This window comes from Oncorhynchus masou, chromosome 8 (assembly GCF_036934945.1).
Source record: "Oncorhynchus masou masou isolate Uvic2021 chromosome 8, UVic_Omas_1.1, whole genome shotgun sequence".
Lineage (NCBI taxonomy): Eukaryota > Metazoa > Chordata > Actinopteri > Salmoniformes > Salmonidae > Oncorhynchus > Oncorhynchus masou.
Window position 1 is genome coordinate 9,022,967 of NC_088219.1, and position 21,593 is coordinate 9,044,559.

A 21,593-nucleotide genomic window follows, 5' to 3' on the forward strand; every position below is an offset into this window, starting at 1 on the left:
GTAATAGACTATTTTTTAGCTAGCTAATATTGAACCTGGTTGGTTTGTTTCCTGCAGATTCATGCAGGGTTGTAAACTTTATGAGTTGGGATTATGTTTCATTGTTTAGCTAGCTAGCTACATGTCTAAACAAAATACTACATTACACAAGTAACTATTTCAATAGAATGTTTATGATGTCACTGCAACAAATGTCGATAGACGTAGCTGGTAAATTCCCTCTAGCTATCTACTCCAATTTCAGAGCACTCTCGTCTGAGTGTGCCAGAGCGCAGAATAACTGACAAATTTAGAAATGCTCAACACCCGTTGAATATGACCGGTGTCAGCAAACGTTGGCAAAAAAAAAACGCCATTAAATTGTTGCCAGCAGCACAGTTGCAGTCATCAGCAGGTAACATTAAAACAGATGGGATGATAGATAGATGTCTAGATAGATAGGATGCGATGATAGATAGATGTCTAGATAGATAGGATGGGATGATAGATAGATGTCTAGATAGATAGGATGCGATGATAGATAGATGTCTAGACAGATGCGATGATAGATAGATGTCTAGACAGATAGGATGGGATGATAGATAGATGTCTAGACAGATGGGATGGGATGATAGATGTCTAGATAGATAGGATGGGATGATAGATAGATGTCTAGACAGATAGGATGGGATGATAGATAGATGTCTAGATAGATAGGATGCGATGATAGATAGATGTCTAGACAGATAGGATGCGATGATAGATGTCTAGATAGATAGGATGCGATGATAGATAGATGTCTAGATAGATAGGATGGGATGATAGATGTCTAGATAGATAGGATGGGATGATAGATGTCTAGATAGATAGGATGGGATGATAGATAGATGTCTAGATAGATAGGATGCGATGATAGATAGATGTCTAGACAGATGCGATGATAGATAGATGTCTAGACAGATAGGATGGGATGATAGATAGATGTCTAGACAGATAGGATGGGATGATAGATAGATGTCTAGATAGATAGGATGGGATGATAGATAGATGTCTAGATAGATAGGATGCGATGATAGATGTCTAGATAGATAGGATGGGATGATAGATAGATGTCTAGATAGATAGGATGGGATGATAGATGTCTAGATAGATAGGATGGGATGATAGATAGATGTCTAGACAGATAGGATGGGATGATAGATAGATGTCTAGACAGATAGGATGGGATGATAGATAGATGTCTAGATAGATAGGATGGGATGATAGATAGATGTCTAGATAGATAGGATGGGATGATAGATAGATGTCTAGATAGATAGGATGGGATGATAGATAGATGTCTAGATAGATAGGATGGGATGATAGATAGATGTCTAGATAGATAGGATGGGATGATAGATAGATGTCTAGATAGATAGGATGGGATGATAGATAGATGTCTAGATAGATAGGATGCGATGATAGATAGATGTCTAGATAGATAGGATGCGATGATAGATAGATGTCTAGACAGATAGGATGGGATGATAGATAGATGTCTAGACAGATGGGATGATAGATATATGTCTAGACAGATGGGATGATAGATAGATATCTAGGCAGATAGGATGGGATGATGATAGATGTCTATACAGTTAGGATGGGATGACAGATATATGTCTAGACAGATGGGATGGTAGATAGATGTCTAGACAGGATTAAAGATAAATGTATACTCACACCCAGCTGAGGTTAGGTGTGTGGTGACAGAGGCTGGGCTGGGGGAGCTGCACCAGAGATGTATTAACCATGGAGCTGGGGAGAAATCACACACTGTTGTTTAGAGAACACAGACACACACACACGGACAGATGAACATTCACACACAGATGGAGGGACTGGCACACACACACACACACACACACACACACACACACACACACACACACACACACACACACACACACACACACCCCTGTGACCTCCTTAGGGAAGACACACAGCTTGTAGACATATTTGGAGAGAGCAGAGAAAAGAGAATAAAGAACAGATAACAGAGAACAGAGAATAGAGAACATAGAACAGAGAACATAGAACGGAGAACATAGAACAGAGAACAGAGAACAGAGAATAAAGCATAGAGAATAAAGAATAGAGAACGGAGAACAGAGAACACACTCCTACTGGATGCTGCCTTGGCAAAACTACAGGGACTGTTATATAATGATGAAGGTCAATTTGTCAAACATCTTTTCATCTGTGTATGGTACACAGCAGTATGTCACAAAACAATTAACAATGTAGTTCACCAACTATAACTAATAACAGCTCTGTTATGCCTGTTTGCCTGTTTTATGAATGGCAGAACTAAGTTTCTTGATGCAGTAGTTACTGTGGCTGCCATTGACTAAATACACACACACACACACACACACACACACACACACACACACACACACACACACACACACACACACACACACACACACACACACACACACACACACACACACACACACACACACACACACACACACACACACACACACACACACACACACACACGTATAACAAGCTTCAATGCCATACAACACTCCTTCCGTGGCTTCCAACTGCTCTTAAACTCTAGTAAAACCAAATGCATGCTTTTCAACCGTTCGCTGCCTGCACCCGCACGCCCGACTAGCATCACCACCCTGGATTGTTCCGACCTAGAATATGTGGACATCTATAAGTACCTAGGTGTCTGGCTAGACTGTAAACTCTCCTTCCAGACTCATATCAAACATCTCCAATCTAAAATCAAATCTAGAGTCGGCTTTCTATTCCGCAACAAAGCCGCCTTCACTCACGCCGCCAAACTTACCCTAGTAAAACTGACTATCCTACCGATCCTCGACTTCGGCGATGTCATGTACAAAATAGCTTCCAATACTCTACTCAGCAAACTGAATGCAGTTTATCACAGTGCCATCCGTTTTGTTACTAAAGCACCTTATACCACCCACCACTGCAACCTGTATGCCCTAGTCGGCTGGCCCTTGCTACATATTCGTCGCCAGACCCACTGGCTCCAGGTCATCTACAAGTCCATGCTAGGTAAAGCTCCGCCATATCTCAGTTCACTGGTCACGATGGCAACACCCACCCGTAGCACGCGCTCCAGCAAGTGTATCTCACTGATCATCCCTAAAATCGCTGAAGTTGGAGACTTTTATCTCCCTCACCAACTTCAAACATCTGCTATCTGAGCAGCTAACCGATCGCTGCAGCTGTACATAGTCTATCGGTAAATAGCCCAACCAATTTTACCTACCTCATCCCCATACTGTTTATATTTATTTACTTTTCTGCTCTTGTGCACCGGGGCCTCCCACTCCTCTGGTTAGAGACAGTTTGCGCTGTTCTGTGAAGGGAGTAGTACAAAGCGTACAAGATCTTCAGTTTCTTGAAATTTCTCGCATGGAATAGCCTTCATTTCTCAGAACAAGAAAATATTGACGAGTTTCAGAAGAACGTTTTTTGTTTCTAGTCATTTTGAGCCTGTAATCTAACCCCCAAAAATGCTGACGCTCCAGATACTCAACTAGTCTGAAGCCTGTTTTATTGCTTCTTTAATCAGGACAACAGTTTTCAGCTGTGCTAACATAATTGCAAAGGGGTTTTCTAATGATCAATTAGTCTTTTAAAAGAATAAACTTGGAGTATCTAAAACAGTTCCATTGGAACACAGGAGTGATGGTTCTGTAAAAAAATTGTCCGTTTCCAGCTACAATAGTAATTTACAACATTAACAATGTCTACACTGTATTTCTGATCAATTTGTTGTTATTTTAATGGAGATTTATTTTTGCTTTTCTTTCAAAAACAAGGACATTTCTAAGTGAGCCCAAACTTTTGAAAGGTAGTGTATATTATTATTGTTATTATCTATATTATTATCAATATTATTATTATTATTAATCTACACTATAATTATTATGATCTATTTTATTATGATACATATTATTATCTATATTATTTTTTATCTATATTAATATTATTATTATTAGCTATACTATTATTATGATCTATTTTATTATGATAAATATTATTATCTATATTATTATTATTATCTATACTATTATTACGATCTATATTATTAGGATCTATATTATTATGATCTATATTAATATTATTATTATTTTTATTATCTATACTATTATTATGATCTATATTATTAGGATCTATATTAATAGGATCTATATTCATATTATTATGATCTACACAATTATTATCATGATTGACATTATTATTATGATCTATATTATTATTATGATCTATACCATTATTATTATTATCTATATTCTTATCTTTTTTATTATGATCTATACTATTATTATTATTATTATCTATACTAGTATTATTATGATCTAAACTATTATTATTTTGATCTATACTATTATTATTATGATCTATATTGTTATTATCTATGTTATTTTTATGATCTATATTATTAATATTATTATCTTATTATTAATATTATTATCTACATTATTAATATTATTATCTATATTATTAATAGTATTATCTATATATTAATATTATTATGTGTATTATTAATATTATCTATATTATTGTTATGATCTATATTATATTTATTAATATTATCTATATTATTATTATCTACATTATTATTATGATCTATACTATTATTATTAAATTAAATTGATCTATATTATTAGTATTATTATCTTTGTTATTATTGTGATCTATACTATTATTATGATCTATACTATTATTATTATGATCTATACTATTATTATGATCTATACTATTATTATTATGATCTATACTATTATTATGATCTATACTATTATTATTATGATCTATACTATTATTATGATCTATATTATTATTATTATGATATATACTATTATTATTATGATATATACTATTATTATTTTGATCTATACTATTATTATGATCAATATTATTATTATGACCTATACTATTATTATTATGACCTATACTATTATTATTATGATCTATGCTATTATTATTATGATCAATATTATTATTATGATCTATACTATTATTATGATCTATATTATTATTATTATGATCTATACTATTATTATGATCTATACTATTATTATGATCTATACTATTATTATTATGATCTATACTATTATTATGATCTATACTATTATTATGACCTATACTATTATTATGATCTATACTATTATTATGACCTATACTATTATTATTATGATCTATACTATTATTTTGACCTATACTATTATTATTATGATCTATACTATTATTATGACCTATACTATTATTATTATGATCTATACTATTATTATGACCTATACTATTATTATGACCTATACTATTATTATTATGATCTATACTATTATTATTATGACCTATACTATTATTATGACCTATACTATTATTATGATCTATACTATTATTATTATGACCTATACTATTATTATTATGACCTATACTATTATTATTATGATCTATACTATTATTATGATCTATACTATTATTATTATGACCTATACTATTATTATGATCTATACTATTATTATTATGACCTATACTATTATTATTATGATCTATGCTATTATTATTATGATCAATATTATTATTATGATCTATACTATTATTATGATCTATACTATTATTATTATTATGGTCAATATTATTATTATTATCGATATTATTATTATCTATATTATTATTATAAACTATAATCTATATTATTATTGTCTATACTATTATTATTATGATCTATAATATTATTATTATCTATATTATTATTATAATCTATAACCTATATTATTATTATTCTGATCTATATTATTAGTCTGATCTAAATTATTATTATTATCTATATTATTATTCTGATCTAAATTATTATTATTATCTATATTATTATTATGATCTACATTATTATTATTTTCTAAATTATTATGATCTATATTATTAGTATCTATATTATTATTATTATCTATATTATTATGATCTATATTATTAGTATTATTATGATATACAGTGGGGGGGAAACGTATTTAGTCAGCCACCAATTGTGCAAGTTCTCTCACTTAAAAAGATGAGAGAGGCCTGTAATTTTCATCAAAGGTTCACTTCAACTATGACAGACAAAATGAGAAGAAAGAAATCCAGAAAATCACATTGTAGGATTTTTAATGAATTTATATGCAAATTATGGTGGAAAATAAGTATTTGGTCACCTACAAACAAGCAAGATTTCTGGCTCTCACAGACCTGTAAATTCTGCTTCAAGAGGCTCTTCTGTCCTCCACTCTTTACCTGTATTAATGGCACCTGTTTGAACTTGTTATCAGTATAAAAGACACCTGTCCACAACCTCAAACAGTCACACTCCAAACTCCACTATGGCCAAGACCAAAGAGCTGTGAAAGGACACCAGAAACAAAATTGCAGACCAGCATCAGACTGAATCTGCAATAGGTAAGCAGCTTGGTTTGAAGAAATCAACTGTGAGAGCAATTATTAGGAAATGGAAGACATACGAGACCACTGATAATCTCCCTCGATCTGGGGCTCCACGCAAGATCTCACCCTGTGGGGTCAAAATGATCACAAGAACGGTGAGCAAAAATCCCAGAACCACACGGGGGGACCTAGTGAATGACCTGCAGAGTGCTGGGACCAAAGTAACAAAGCCTACCATCAGTAACACACTACGACTCAAATCCTGCAGTGCCAGACGTGTCCCCCTGCTTACGCTAGTACATGTCCAGGCCCGTCTGAAGTTTGCTAGAGAGCATTTTTATTATTATTATTATCTAAATTATTATTATCTATATTATTATTATCTATATTATTATTATTATCTATATTATTATTATCTACATTATTATTATTATTATCAATATTATTATAATCTATATTATTATTATTATCTATATTATTATTATCTATATTATTATTATTATCTATATTATTATTATCTACATTATTATTATTATTATTATTATTATTATTATCTATAGTATTATTATTATTATCTATATTATTATTATTATCTATATTATTATTATCTGTATTATTATTACCTATATTATTATTATTATGACCTATATTATTATTATCTATATTATTACTATCTATATTATTATTATTATCTATATTATTATTATCTGTATTATTAACATTACATCATTGTTTGGAAAAAACTCTCAAGGTAAGAATTCCACTGAACTGTTTTAACACCTGTTGTATCCTGTGCACGTGGCAAATATATGAATATAATATATAATAAATAAATATATACACTGTATATATAAATCTCTGAAGCTGGAGTCTTATATCTCCCTCTCTAACTTTAAGCATCAGCTGTCAGAGCAGCTTACCGATCACTGTACCCACAGCCAATCTGTAAATAGCACACCCAACTACCTCATCCCCATATTATTATTTACCCTCTTGCTCTTTTTCACCCCAGTATATCTACTTGCACATCATCATCTGCATATAAATCACTCCAGTAATAATGCTAAATTGTTATTATTTTTGCCTCTATGGCCAATTTATTGCCTGACCTCCCTACTCTTCTACATTTGCACACACTGTAGATAGATCTTTCAATTGTTATTTTCTTTTGTATTATTGACAGTACATTTTCTTATGTGTAACTCTGTGTTGTTGTTTTTGGTCACACTGCTTTGCTTTATCTTGGCCAGGTCGCAGTTGTAAATGAGAAATTGTTCTCAACTGGCCAACCTGGTTAAATAAAGGTGAAAATAAATGAATAAATAACAACAACAAAAAACTTGAAAGGGATAGGGAGAACGAGTGAGCAAGACAGAGAACTAGAGCGAGTGAGAAAGACAGAGATGTGTTGAACATCGTAAGAGAAAGATACAGGTGAGGAGAACATAATGATGAGGAGAATGAGGAGAGGAGTAAGTAGAGGAGAAAGGAGAGGATTAAGAAGAGGAGTAAGGAGACGGAGTTGATTTTTGTTGGGAGAGGGGAAAAGGAGAGGAGTAAGGAGAGGAGTAAGGAGAGGAGTAAGGAGAGGAATAAGGAATGAAGGAAAGTAGTGGAGAGAAGGAGTGGAGATATGGAGAAGAGAAAAGGAGAGGAGTAAGGAGAGGAGTAAAGGGAGAGGTGTAAGGAGAGGAGTAAGGAGAGAGTAAGGGAGAGGAGTAAGGAGAGGAATAAGGAGAGGAGTAAAGGGAGAGGTGTAAGGAGAGGAATAAGGAGAGGAGTAAGGGGGAGGTGTGAGGAGAGGAATAAGGAGAGGAGTAAGGGAGAGGTGTAAGGAGAGGAATAAGGAGAGGAGTAAAGGGAGAGGTGTAAGGAGAGGAATAAGGAGAGGAATAAGGAGAGGAGTAAGGAGAGGAGTAAGGGAGAGGTGTAAGGAGAGGAATAAGGAGAGGAATAAGGAGAGGTGTAAGGAGAGGAATAAGGAGAGGAGTAAGGAGAGGAGTAAGGGAGAGGTGTAAGGAGAGGAATAAGGAGAGGAATAAGGAGAGGTGTAAGGAGAGGAATAAGGAGAGGAATAAGGAGAGGAGTAAGGAGAGGAGTAAGGGAGAGGTGTAAGGAGAGGAATAAGGAGAGGAGTAAGGAGAGGAGTAAGGGAGAGGTGTAAGGAGAGGAATAAGGAGAGGAGTAAGGAGAGGAGTAAGGGAGAGGAGTAAGGAGAGGAATAAGGAGAGGAGTAAGGAGAGGAGTAAGGGAGAGGTGTAAGGAGAGGAATAAGGAGAGGAATAAGGAGAGGTGTAAGGAGAGGAATAAGGAGAGGAGTAAGGAGAGGAGTAAGGAGATGAGTAAAGGGAGAGGTGTAAGGAGAGGAGTAAGGGAGAGGTGTAAGGAGAGGAGTAAGGGAGAGGTGTAAGGAGAGGAATAAGGAGAGGAGTAAGGAGAGGAGTAAAGAGAGGAATAAGGAGAGGAATAAGGAAAGGAGTAAGGAGAGGAGTAAGGGAGAGGTGTAAGGAGAGGAATAAGGAGAGGAGTAAGGAGAGGAGTAAGGGAGAGGTGTAAGGAGAGGAATAAGGAGAGGAATAAGGAGAGGAGTAAGGAGAGGAGTAAGGGAGAGGTGTAAGGAGAGGTATAAGGAGAGGAGTAAGGAGAGGAGTAAGGGACAGGAGTAAGGGACAGGTGTAAGGAGAGGAGTAGGAGAGTAGAAAAGGAGAGGAGTAAGGATAGTAGAAAAGGAGAGGTGTAAGGAGAGGAATAAGGAGAGAGTAAGGAGAGGAGTAAGGGAGAGGAGTAAGGAGAGGAATAAGGAGAGGAGTAAAGGGAGAGGTGTAAGGAGAGGAATAAGGGGAGGAGTAAGGAGAGGAGTAAGGAGATGAGTAAAGGGAGAGGTGTAAGGAGAGGAATAAGGAGAGGAGTAAGGAGAGGAGTAAGGAGATGAGTAAAGGGAGAGGTGTAAGGAGAGGAATAAGGAGAGGAGTAAGGAGAGGAGTAAGGAGAGGAGTAAGGAGATGTGTAAAGGGAGAGGTGTAAGGAGAGGAATAAGGAGAGGAGTAAGGAGAGGAGTAAGGAGATGTGTAAAGGGAGAGGTGTAAGGAGAGGAATAAGGAGATGAGTAAAGGGAGAGGTGTAAGGAGAGGAATAAGGAGAGGAGTAAGGAGAGGAATAAGGAGAGGAGTAAGGGAGAGGTGTAAGGAGAGGAATAAGGAGAGGAGTAAAGGGAGAGGTGTAAGGAGAGGAATAAGGAGAGGAGTAAGGAGAGGAGTAAAGGGAGAGGTGTAAGGAGAGGAATAAGGAGAGGAGTAAGGAGAGGAGTAAGGAGATGAGTAAAGGGAGAGGTGTAAGGAGAGGAAGAAGGAGAGGAGTAAGGAGAGGAGTAAGGAGAGGAGTAAGGAGATGTGTAAAGGGAGAGGTGTAAGGAGAGGAATAAGGAGAGGAGTAAGGAGAGGAGTAAGGAGATGTGTAAAGGGAGAGGTGTAAGGAGAGGAATAAGGAGATGAGTAAAGGGAGAGGTGTAAGGAGAGGAATAAGGAGAGGAGTAAGGAGAGGAATAAGGAGAGGAGTAAGGGAGAGGTGTAAGGAGAGGAATAAGGAGAGGAGTAAGGAGAGGAGTAAGGAGAGGAGTAAAGGGAGAGGTGTAAGGAGAGGAATAAGGAGAGGAGTAAGGAGAGGAGTAAGGAGAGGAGTAAAGGGAGAGGTGTAAGGAGAGGAGTAAGGAGAGGAGTAAGGGAGAGGTGTAAGGAGAGGAATAAGGAGAGGAGTAAGGAGAGGAGTATAGGGAGAGGTGTAAGGAGAGGAATAAGGAGAGGAGTAAGGAGAGGAGTAAGGAGAGGAGTAAGGAGAGGAGTAAAGGGAGAGGTGTAAGGAGAGGAATAAGGAGAGGTGTAAAGAGAGGAACAAGGAGAGGAGTAAGGAGAGGAGTAAAGGGAGAGGAGTAACGAGAGGAGTAAAGGGAGAGGTGTAAGGAGAGGTGTAAGGAGAGGAGTAAAGGGAGAGGTGTAAGGAGAGGAGTAAGGAGAGGAGTAAAGGGAGAGGTGTAAGGAGAGGACAAAAGGAAACAGAGAAGGAAACCACTATCATATTGTCAATGAGACTCAGGAGGAGACGGAGTTGAATTTTGTTATATTGTGTTTGGAGCCAATGGCCCACGAAATGAACCTTCCATTCTGAAACGCATCACGTCCTAGACTTACTATTAGTTTATTATTCATACTCATATCTTATGTTTCATTGCAGAATGATTTGTATTTATTTCAATGCAAAATGAGATGTGAACAATCAATAAACAAGTATAGACAACGTAAAGACAGTGTGAAGGAGTGGCAGAGGGAGGGACCGAGAGACCAGTCAGATACAAGGCACACATACTTCAATGAGTGCCCCGTACTGGGATTGAACACGCAGTCTTCGGAGCCAGAGCTCCACCATCTGTCCACAAAAGTCTGAATGAATGCCTAAAGGTTGATCTCTATCCCAAACTTTAATTCTCCACTTAACCGTATAATTGTTTCTGTTTTAACCCTGTGCCAGACCTTACCCCAGTCTGAATGAAAGCCTAAACTGAGCCATAGAGTTGTGTCTGTTTTAACCCTGTGCCAGACCTTACCCCAGTCTGAATGAAAGCCTAAACTGAGCCATAGAGTTGTGTCTGTTTTAACCCTGTGCCAGACCTTACCCCAGTCTGAATGAAAGCCTAAACTGAGCCATAGAGTTGTGTCTGTTTTAACCCTGTGCCAGACCTTACCCCAGTCTGAATGAAAGCCTAAACTGAGCCATAGAGTTGTTTCTGTTTTAACCCTGTGCCAGACCTTACCCCAGTCTGAATGAAAGCCTAAACTGAGCCATAGAGTTGTTTCTGTTTTAACCCTGTGCCAGACCTTACCCCAGTCTGAATGAAAGCCTAAACTGAGCCATAGAGTTGTTTCTGTATGCCTACATTTTTACCTGTTTATCAAAGAACGTCGGAACATGAAGTTAGACTGTGATATCTTGTTAAGGAGGGAAGAAAAACAATGTGTTGTGACAAAGAAAAATGGATGACACATAAATTAATTATATTATATTTCCTTCGTCCAACACAATGTGTGTTTGTGTGTGTATGCTCGTGCATCTTTACGTGTGTGTGAGTGTGTGTGTGTGTGTGTATGTGCTACTCACAGGAACATGAGGGAGGTGAGGCCGGTGAAGGTGTCTTGGGAAACACTGTTCAGGGGGTTGTGATCCAACACCCTGGTGAGAGAGAGAGAACCAAAGACCTTACGGTAGTTATGGAGAGAGAACCAAAGACCTTACGGTACAGTTATGGAGAGAGAGAGAGAGAACCAAAGACCTTACGGTAGTTATGGAGAGAGAACCAAAGACCTTACGGTACAGTTATGGAGAGAGAGAGAACCAAAGAACTTACGGTACAGTTATGGAGAGAGAGAGAGAACCAAAGACCTTACGGTACAGTTATGGAGAGAGAGAGAACCAAAGAACTTACGGTACAGTTATGGAGAGAGAGAGAGAACCAAAGACTTTACGGTAGTCATGGAGAGAGAGAGAACCAAAGACCGTATGGTACAGTTATGGAGAGAGAGAGAACCAAAAACCTTACGGTAGTTATGGAGAGAGAGAACCAAAGACCATATAAAGTAAAATACATCCAAAGTGCCAAAAGATGTCATACATTTATTCAACACAGTCTAACCCTACAGAGAAATTACACAATACAACAGATTTGCTTTACATTAAATACAATACTATGGCATATCTGATTGTGCTTTCAGCCAAATAATGACCACAAACTATTAATATGAGCATATCCAAAGAAGATTTCAATGTGCTCAATTAAGAAAACTATCAAAAACAATGAAGAAAAACAATGAATCTGCTCGATTGAGCCACAGAGCACAGATACCTTATAAAGGAGGCAGGGACGTATCCCACGCATAGAGTTGATCATACTGTTGTGGCCCGTGGAATGTTGGTCTCACTCCTCTTTAATGGCTGTGAAAAGTTGCTGGATGTTGGCGGGACCTGGAACACGCTGTCGTACACGTCGATCCAGAGCATCCCAAACATGCGCAATTGGTGACAGATCTGTGAGTATTGCAGGACATTTTCAGCTTTCAGTCATTGTGTACAGATCCTTGCGACATGGGGCCGTCCGTGCATTATCATGCTAAAACATGAGGTGATGGCGGTGGATGAATGGCATAACAATGGGCCTCAGGATTTGGTCAGGGTATCTCTGTGTATTCAAATTGTAAACGATAAAATGCAACTGTGTTGGTTGTTCGTAGCTTATGCCTGCCCATAACATAACCCCACTGCCATCATGGGTCACCCTGTTCACAACGTTGATATCAGCAAACCGCTCACCCACACAACGTCATTAAACATGGTCTGCGGTTGTGAGGCCAGTAGGACGTATTGCCAAGTTCTCTGAAGTGACATTGGAGGTGGCTTATGGTAGAGAAATGAACATTAAATTCTCTGGCAACAGCTCTGGTAGACATTCCTGCATTAAGCATGCCAATTGCCCGCTACCTCAAAACTTGACACATCTGTGGCATTGTATTCTGAGAGCAAACTGCACATTTTCGAGTGGCCTTTCATTGTCCCTAGAACAAGGTGCACCTGTGTAAGGATCATGCTGTTCAATCAGCTTCTTGTTATGCCACCACTGTCAGGTGGATGGATTATCTCGGCAAAGGACATATGTTCACTAACAGGGATGTAAACACATTTGTGCACAATATGTGAGAGAAATAAACATTTTGTGCATATGGTCTTTTATTTCAGAATATGAAACATGGAACCAACACTTACACTTAGGTTCAGTGTAAAAACAACGACTTATAGGTGTTATTTCTATAAATGTACAGGTTGCTGCTGTATTCTGAATTAAACTACTGTCAAATCTTCTAGTGTAACCACAATTGGGACTCCGTCTTAAACAGGATTTGAACTCCTTACCTACTGGTTGTAAGCAACTTGAAATGCCCTGCTACAGTGCACTTACACCACCAGAAGCATCAGTGTAAAAGAGATATTGCCATAGACCTATTGGCAAGAATGCATTTCTGCACTTTGCTAAAAGCTGCCCAGAATAATTATCACCACCAAGGTAACATCAACATTAAACTTGTAGTTCTCAAGGAAAGTTGACAGAGTATGCATGCATTATTCAGGGATTTGAACTTGCAACCTCTTGGTTGCTAGTGGATAGAAGTTTCTGCAGTGCCACCAGGACCATATATTGACTCTCTCAAAAATAAGGGTAGGGTATGAAAAGGTCAAAGGTACACTTCACAGGTACACATATGAACTCACATGGTACATTTTGGTATCTCGTAGGTATAATGGGACATTTTCTACTTAATATTTTGAATATAATGTATGATCATCACTGCACTTTGATAGATTGGGGCAATATACTGGTGGGGTCATTGGCATATGTGGGGGGCGTGCGTAAATATATGTATATTTGTGCCAACCGTCAGTGGAAGTGTTGTAGCAGTTTAAGTGTTTGATGGTGATGCAGATGAAAGTAGAGCACCTCCTTTGACACTGTCTGTTCTGTAAACGGGGTAAGAGAATACAGTGCCTTGCAAAAGTATTCACCCCCTTTGTTGTTTTTCCTATTTCGTTGCATTACAACCTGTAATCTAAATATATTTTTATTTGGATTTCATGTAATGGATAAACACTAAATAGTCCAAATTGGTGTTGTGAAATGAAAAACAAATAACACGTATTCACCCGCTTTGCTATGAAGCCCCTAAATAGGATCTGGTGCAACCAATTACCTTCAGAAGTCACATAATTAGTTCAATAAAGTTCAACTGTGTGCAATCTAGGTGTCACATGATCTGTCACATGATGTCAGTATATATACACCTGTTATGAAAGGCCCCAGAGTCTGCAACATCACTAAGCAAGCGACACTATGAAGACCAAGGAGCTCTCCAAACAGATCAGGGACAAAGTTGTGAAGAAGTACAGATCAGGTTTGGGTTAGCCCAAGAGAGACATAGCCCAAGAGACTTGCAGCTGTAATTGCTGCAAAAGGTGGCTCTACAAAGTATTGACTTTGGGGGGGGGTGAATAGTTCTGCACGCTCAAGTTCTGTTTTTTGGTCTTATTTTTTGTTTGTATCACAAAAATAATAATTTGCATCTTCAAAGGGGAGGCATATTGTGTAAATCAAATGATACAAACCCCCCCAAAATCAATTGTAATTCCGGGTTATAAGGCAACAAAATAGGAAAAATGCCAAGGGGGGTGAATACTTTCGCAAACCACTGTATATCAGTAATAAGCTGCACTGTGAAGAGGTCATTGTGACAGAAGTTTCTTAACTGGAAACTACTACTAAGTCTTGGTGGGGAAATCTACAAAAAAAATGTTTTAGATGCATGCCAGCAAAGCCACTACACAACACAACACTAAACAATACATTAATTGCACTATAATGAAGAACGGTGCCCACAAACGGTCAGGCCCAACATAAGGCTGTCCCAACAGCAGAGTCCCAACATCTTACCACTACTTCTTTTATACTAGGCAAGTCAGTTAAGATCAAATTATTGTTTACAATGACGGCTTAAACCGGCCAAACCCGGACGACGCTGGGCCAATTGTGCGCCACCCTATGGGACTCCAGATCACAGCTGGTTGGGACACAGCCTGGGAACGAAACAGGGTCTGTAGAGAGGCTTCTTGGACGGGCACTTCTAATGTAACTCTATGGCAGCACCCAAGGGGCTTGAATTTTCGAGCTCTAACCCTTAGACTTTGAGGTGAGGTCGTGTCCCCATGAGTAACAGAACACTGAGCCAATCACGGCGCGAATAGAGAACATTACCAACCCATACTCTCCGTATTTTCCTCTGGCTGCCCCACCACCACAGAAAGCACTGAGCCTGATACACATGCATTTTGGAGCTGCCTTACTCAAGAAAGCAAACGTTTGTATGTGGCTTTAGTAACTCAGTAAAAAACAAACATGTTTTGACATTGTTTTCAAAATTAAATGTGACACGTACTAATGCCAAAATAACATGCAAAACGGGCAAAAAAAATGGAATAAATCCTAATGAGCATTGATCCCACCTACATTTCAAAATGCAGTACCTAATGATTGTACCTAATGCTGTGTCCGTAAGTGGGATTTTACCACATACGACTGGAAAAAATAATCTTGAACGGCCCTCCAATTGGTAATAACTAGTGGGAAACGCGTCTCTCATCCCTGAGCTCTGGCTTCTCCCACACCTAAGGAAATGACCTCGATAACAGCATTTACGTCAGTTAAATGTGAAAAACAAAACATTATTTATAAAAAGCAATCTATTAATATGGTTCTTTAACTATATAATTTGTTTACAAGCATGATAGCTGTACTTTTAGTGTCTGGTTGATACAGCTTGTTGGCCATTAGACAATTGTCATTTCCCAACGATTTCAAAGCACGTGAATATGCATCCAACTGGTATTTACTACTGGTAAATTCCCACAAGGCTACAAATGCAGCTTTATATTTAATACATTGGGTAGAAAGATTTACTATTATACTAGATTTTCCACACATCTACCGTAGTACCATGTGAATTCCTATTTGTACCTTTGGAGATACCGTGTGTGTACATGTGTGTGTGTGACCTTTTTTGTACACCAGGGAACAACAGTGTTGCGTAACTGTACTCATATATATTAGAGTGTGTGTTCTTGGTGGCTCTGCCGAGACATTAATGCACTCCAAACCAAACTGTTGCAAGTTTAAATCCCGAGAGCATTTATGCACACATTGGGCTGTATCAATCAGGTCCATGCTAGCGGACACCTGCATAGTGTTTGCTTTGGCGGTGTCAGAAACTGAGTTACAGCCTCTCCAGGTATTATATCAGGAAGTGGAAATTGCAATTTGCTGCACAGAGCTGCATTAACAGAAATCCCATGAAGCTTAGTTTACAAGTTGGAACACGCTTGATCTGATTGAATCTGTGTCGAGTGTCCCTGAAGCAATGCTACTTTTTAATTGGTGTTGTCAGATAATCGCACAATTATTGACTTGATTCCGGGTAACTTTAAGCAAGTGGAGAAATGTATTCAGAAAGTCATTCAAAATTCTCCTGTAAAGAAAGCATTGACATTTATTTTATTTGCATTTTTCTGCGTACTTGTTGTTGTATATTTACTGACAAGATACAGTTCTGCTGTAGAAATACATTTGAAGATTTTTCCATTATTTGGGAAACAGTAGGTGATAAATCATGTGTTTTGAAACACTTCAAATCAAAAGGCCCTAACCAACAGTGCGATTTTTAAGTAAAAAAATAGGTATTAGGTGGACAATAGATAAGTAAAGAAATAAAACAGTAAAAAGACAGTGAAAAATAACAGTAGCGAGGCTACATACAGTAGAGAGGCTACATACAGTAGAGAGGCTACATACAGTAGAGAGGCTACATACAGTAGAGAGGCTATATACAGTAGAGAGGCTACATACAGAAGAGAGGCTACATACAGTAGAGAGGCTATATACAGTAGAGAGGCTACATACAGTAGAGAGGCTATATACAGTAGAGAGGCTACATACAGTAGAGAGGCTACATACAGTAGAGAGGCTACATACAGTAGAGAGGCTACATACAGTAGAGAGGCTACATACAGTAGAGAGGCGATATACAGTAGAGAGGCTACATACAGTAGAGAGGCTACATACAGTAGAGAGGCTACATACAGTAGAGAGGCTATATACAGTAGAGAGGCTACATACAGTAGAGAGGCTATATACAGTAGAGAGGCTACATACAGTAGAGAGGCTACAAACAGACAGCGGTTAGTCAGGCTAATTGCGGTAGTATGTACATATACAGTGAGGGAAAAAAGTATGTGATCCCCTGCTGATTTTGTACATTTGCCCACTGACAAAGAAATGAGTCTATAATTTTAATGGTAGGTTTATTTGAACAGTGAGAGACAGACTAACAACAACAAAATCCAGAAAAACGCATGTCAAAAATGTTATAAATTGATTTGCATTTTTGACATGCGTTTTTCTCGATTATTTTGTTGTTATTCTGTCTCTCACTGTTCAAATAAACCTACCATTAAAAGCATAGACGGATCATTTCTTTGTCAATGTGCAAACGTACAAAATCAGCAGGGGATCAAATACTTTTTTCCCTCACTGTAGGTATGGTTAAAGTGACTATGCATATATGATAAACAGAGATTAGCAGTAGCGTAAAAGAGGGGTTGGGGGGGGGGACAATGCAAATAGTCAGGGTAGCCATTTGATTACCTATTCAGGGGTCTTATGGCTTGGGGGTAAAAGCTGTTGAGAAGCCTTTTAGACCTATGTTACGCACGCCTCTATGAAGAGGGAACGCAACACCCTGCTACCACTCAACTCTCCGTGAAGTGAAAAAGGTATGGACCGTAGGTGCGAGTAAGGATGACAACAGACAGAATGTGGTACCGTTTATAAGGACTTTATTCCTTTACACGGTAATATGGGGAAAAGGGGCTGGACGGAACCAAAGCAAAGAAAGTAAATCTCAAAGCCCCCCCTCTCCTATCTTACCTGCCTAACCAATACTTACCTAATTTAGCACCACCTGGTGCCCTAACCAAAATACAGGGGGTGGTCCGCCCAGGTCTTACCCATTGTGTCTAGACAGTGAATATACTACGGGTATATGTATGCCCGCGGGCCTCTTGCCTAAGCACTCCCTAGGTTCCTTCCCCTTCCCCCTGGGAACAAATGAAACAAGAGAACAAATAATTTCTCAAACAAACTAAGAAACAAAGGACATCAAATAAGCTCTATCTGAGCAAGAAACTCACTGAACATACCAACTGCTACCAACAACTAACATAGTAAATTATCCACAGCCATCAGCCTCCTCTCTCAGCAATGATTCTCTCACATTCAATCTCTCTGCAATGACCTCCCAGCAAATGAACCTCCTGAACAGAACACTGGCTTTTATATAGCTTCAGAATTAATGTGTAACTGGAGACAGCTGCGTCTTGACGAGGGGGCGGGGTCAGCTCTCCAATTAGCCATGGAGTCGACCAATCAGCTGCTTGAGGGATTTCAGGAAGCCATTTCCTGAAATAAACACATGCAAATACACAAACTACAACACAAACTGGGGAACGTAAACAACCTAGACTTGGCACTCCGATACCGCTTGCCGTGCAGTAAGAGAGAGAACAGTCTATGACTGGGGTGGCTGGAGTCTTTGGCAATTGTTAGGGCCGTCTGGTGTAGAGGTCCTGGATGGCAGGCAGCTTAGCCCCAGTGAAGTACTGGGCCGTACAAACTACCCTCTGTAGTGCCTTGCGGTCGGAGGCCGAGCAGTTGCCGTACCAGGCAGTGATGCAACCAGTCAGGATCCTCTTGATGCTGCAGATGTAAAACCTTTTGAGGTTCTGAGGACCCATGCCAAATATTTTTAGTTTCCTGAGGGGGAATAGGCTTTGTCGTGCCCTCTTGGTGTGTTTGGATCATTCTATTTTGTTGGTGATGTGGACACCAAGGAACTTGAAGCTCTCACTACAGCCCAGTTGATGAGAATGGGGGTGTGCTCGATCCTCCTTTTCCTGTAGTCCACAATCATCTCCCTTGTCTTGATTATGTTGAGGGATAGGTTGTTATTCTGGCACCACCCGGCCAGGTCTCTGACCTCCTCCCTATAAGTTGTCTCGTCGTTGTCGGTGATCAGGCCTACCACTGTTGTGTAGTCTGCAAACGTAATGATGGTGTTGGTTTCATGCCTGGCCACGCAGCTGTGGGTGAACAGGGAGTACAGGAGGGGACTGACGTGAGTGCTACCACTCTGTAGCCATTTAGGCAGGTTGCCTTTGTGTTATTGGGCACAAGGACTATGGTGGTCTGCTTGAAACATGTTGGTATTACAGACTCAATCAGGGTCATGTTGAAAATGTCATTGAAGACACTTGCCAGTTGGTCAGTACATGTCCTGGTAATCCATCTGGCTCTGCGGCCTTGTGTATGTTGACCTGTTTAAAGGTCTTACTCACGTCGGATACGGAGTGTGATCACACAGTCGTCCGGAAGAGCTGATGCTCTCATGCATGCCTCAGTGTTGCTTGCCTCGAAGTGAGCATAGAAGTGATTTAGCTTGTCTGGTAGGCTCGTGCCACTGGGCAGCTCGTGGCTGTGCCTCCCTTTGTAGTCTGTAACAGTTTGTTAGCCCTGCCACATTAGACGAGCGTCGGAGCCGGTGTGGTACGATTCAATCTTGTATTCAAGCCCTGTATTGATGCTTTGCCTGCTTGATGGTTTGACCCCCCCCCCCACCTCGTCTTACCAGAGTGTGCTGTTCTACCTAGCCGGTGCAGCGTATATCCCGCTAGCCGAATATCCATATCATCATTCAGCCATGATTCTGTGAAACATAAGATGTTACAGTTTCTGATGTCCTATTGGTTGATATTTGTGATCGTACCACGTCTAATTTATTGTCCAATGACTGCCCGTTGTCAAGTGATATTGATGTTAACGGTGGCTTTCCCACTCGCCGTCTGCGGATCCTTACGAGGAACCCCGCTCTGTGTCCTCTGTACCTGCGTCTCTTTCTCTTGCCAATGACGGGGATCCTGGCCTTGTCGGGTGTCCGAAGTACATCCTGTGCGTTCTGCTTGTTGAAGAAAAAAATCTTTGTCTAATCCGAGGTGAGTGATCGCTGTCCTGATATCCAGAAACTCTGTGTCAAATCCGAGGTGAGTGATCTCTGTCCTGATATCCAGAAGCTCTTTGTCTAATCCGAGGTGAGTGATCGCTGTCCTGATATCCAGAAGCTCTTTGTCTAATCTGAGGTGAGTGATCGCTGTCCTGAAATCCAGAAGCTCTTTGTCTAATACGAGGTGAGTGATCGCTGTCCTGATATCCAGAAGCTCTTTGTCTAATCCGAGGTGAGTGATCACTGTCCTGATATCCAGAAGCTCTTTGTCTAATCCGAGGTGAGTGATCACTGTCCTGATATCCAGAAGCTCTTTGTCTACTCCGAGGTGAGTGATCGCTGTCCTGATATCCAGAAGCTCTTTCTCTAATCCGAGGTGAGTGATCGCTGTTCTGATATCCAGAAGCTCTTTGTCTAATCCGAGGTGAGTGATCGCTGTCCTGATATCCAGAAGCTCTTTGTCTAATCCGAGGTGAGTGATCGCTGTCCTGATATCCAGAAGCTCTTTGTCTAATCCGAGGTGAGTGATCGCTGTCCTGATATCCAGAAGCTCTTTGTCTAATCCGAGGTGAGTGATCACTGTCCTGATATCCAGAAGCTCTTTGTCTAATCCGAGGTGAGTGATCTCTGTCCTGATATCCAGAAGCTCTTTGTCTAATCCGAGGTGAGTGATCACTGTCCTGATATCCAGAAGCTCTTTGTCTAATCCGAGGTGAGTGATCACTGTCCTGATATCCAGAAGCTCTTTGTCTAATACGAGGTGAGTGATCGCAGTCCTGATATCCAGAAGCTCTTTGTCTAATCCGAGGTGAGTGATCACTGTCCTGATATCCAGAAGCTCTTTGTCTAATCCGAGGTGAGTGATCGCTGTCCTGATATCCAGAAGCTCTTTGTCTAATCCGAGGTGAGTGATCGCTGTCCTGATATCCAGAAGCTCTTTGTCTAATCCGAGGTAGTGATCGCTGTCCTGATATCCAGAAGCTCTTTGTCTAATCCGAGGTGAGTGATCGCTGTCCTGATATCCAAAAGCTCTTTGTCTAATCCTATGGTGAGTGATCGCTGTCCTGATATCCAGAAGCTCTTTGTCTAATCCTATGGTGAGTGATCGCTGTCCTGATATCCAGAAGCTCTTTGTCTAATCCGAGGTGAGTGATCGCTGTCCTGATATCCAGGAGCTCTTTGTCTAATCCGAGGTGAGTGATCGCTGTCCTGATATCCAGGAGCTCTTTGTCTAATCCGAGGTGAGTGATCGCTGTCCTGATATCCAGGAGCTCTTTGTCTAATCCGAGGTGAGTGATCGCTGTCCTGATATCCAGGAGCTCTTTGTCTAATCCGAGGTGAGTGATCGCTGTCCTGATATCCAAAAGCTCTTTGTCTAATCCGAGGTGAGTGATCGCTGTCCTGATATCCAGGAGCTCTTTGTCTAATCCGAGGTGAGTGATCGCTGTCCTGATATCCAGGAGCTCT

The 21,593-nt window shown here is 39.5% G+C and overlaps 1 protein-coding gene across 1 annotated transcript in view; it reads right to left on the reverse strand.

Annotated features, from left to right (window-relative positions):
* LOC135544044 (relaxin receptor 2-like) overlaps window positions 1–21,593 on the reverse strand; it is a 234,767-nt gene that overhangs the window by 88,723 nt on the left and 124,451 nt on the right. The window contains exons 8-9 of the mRNA XM_064971403.1: window positions 11,581–11,652; window positions 1,699–1,773 (exon numbers count right to left, since the gene is read on the reverse strand). Of these exons, the coding sequence (XP_064827475.1) occupies window positions 1,699–1,773; window positions 11,581–11,652 (147 nt within the window). The remainder of the gene's footprint in view (window positions 1–1,698; window positions 1,774–11,580; window positions 11,653–21,593) is intronic.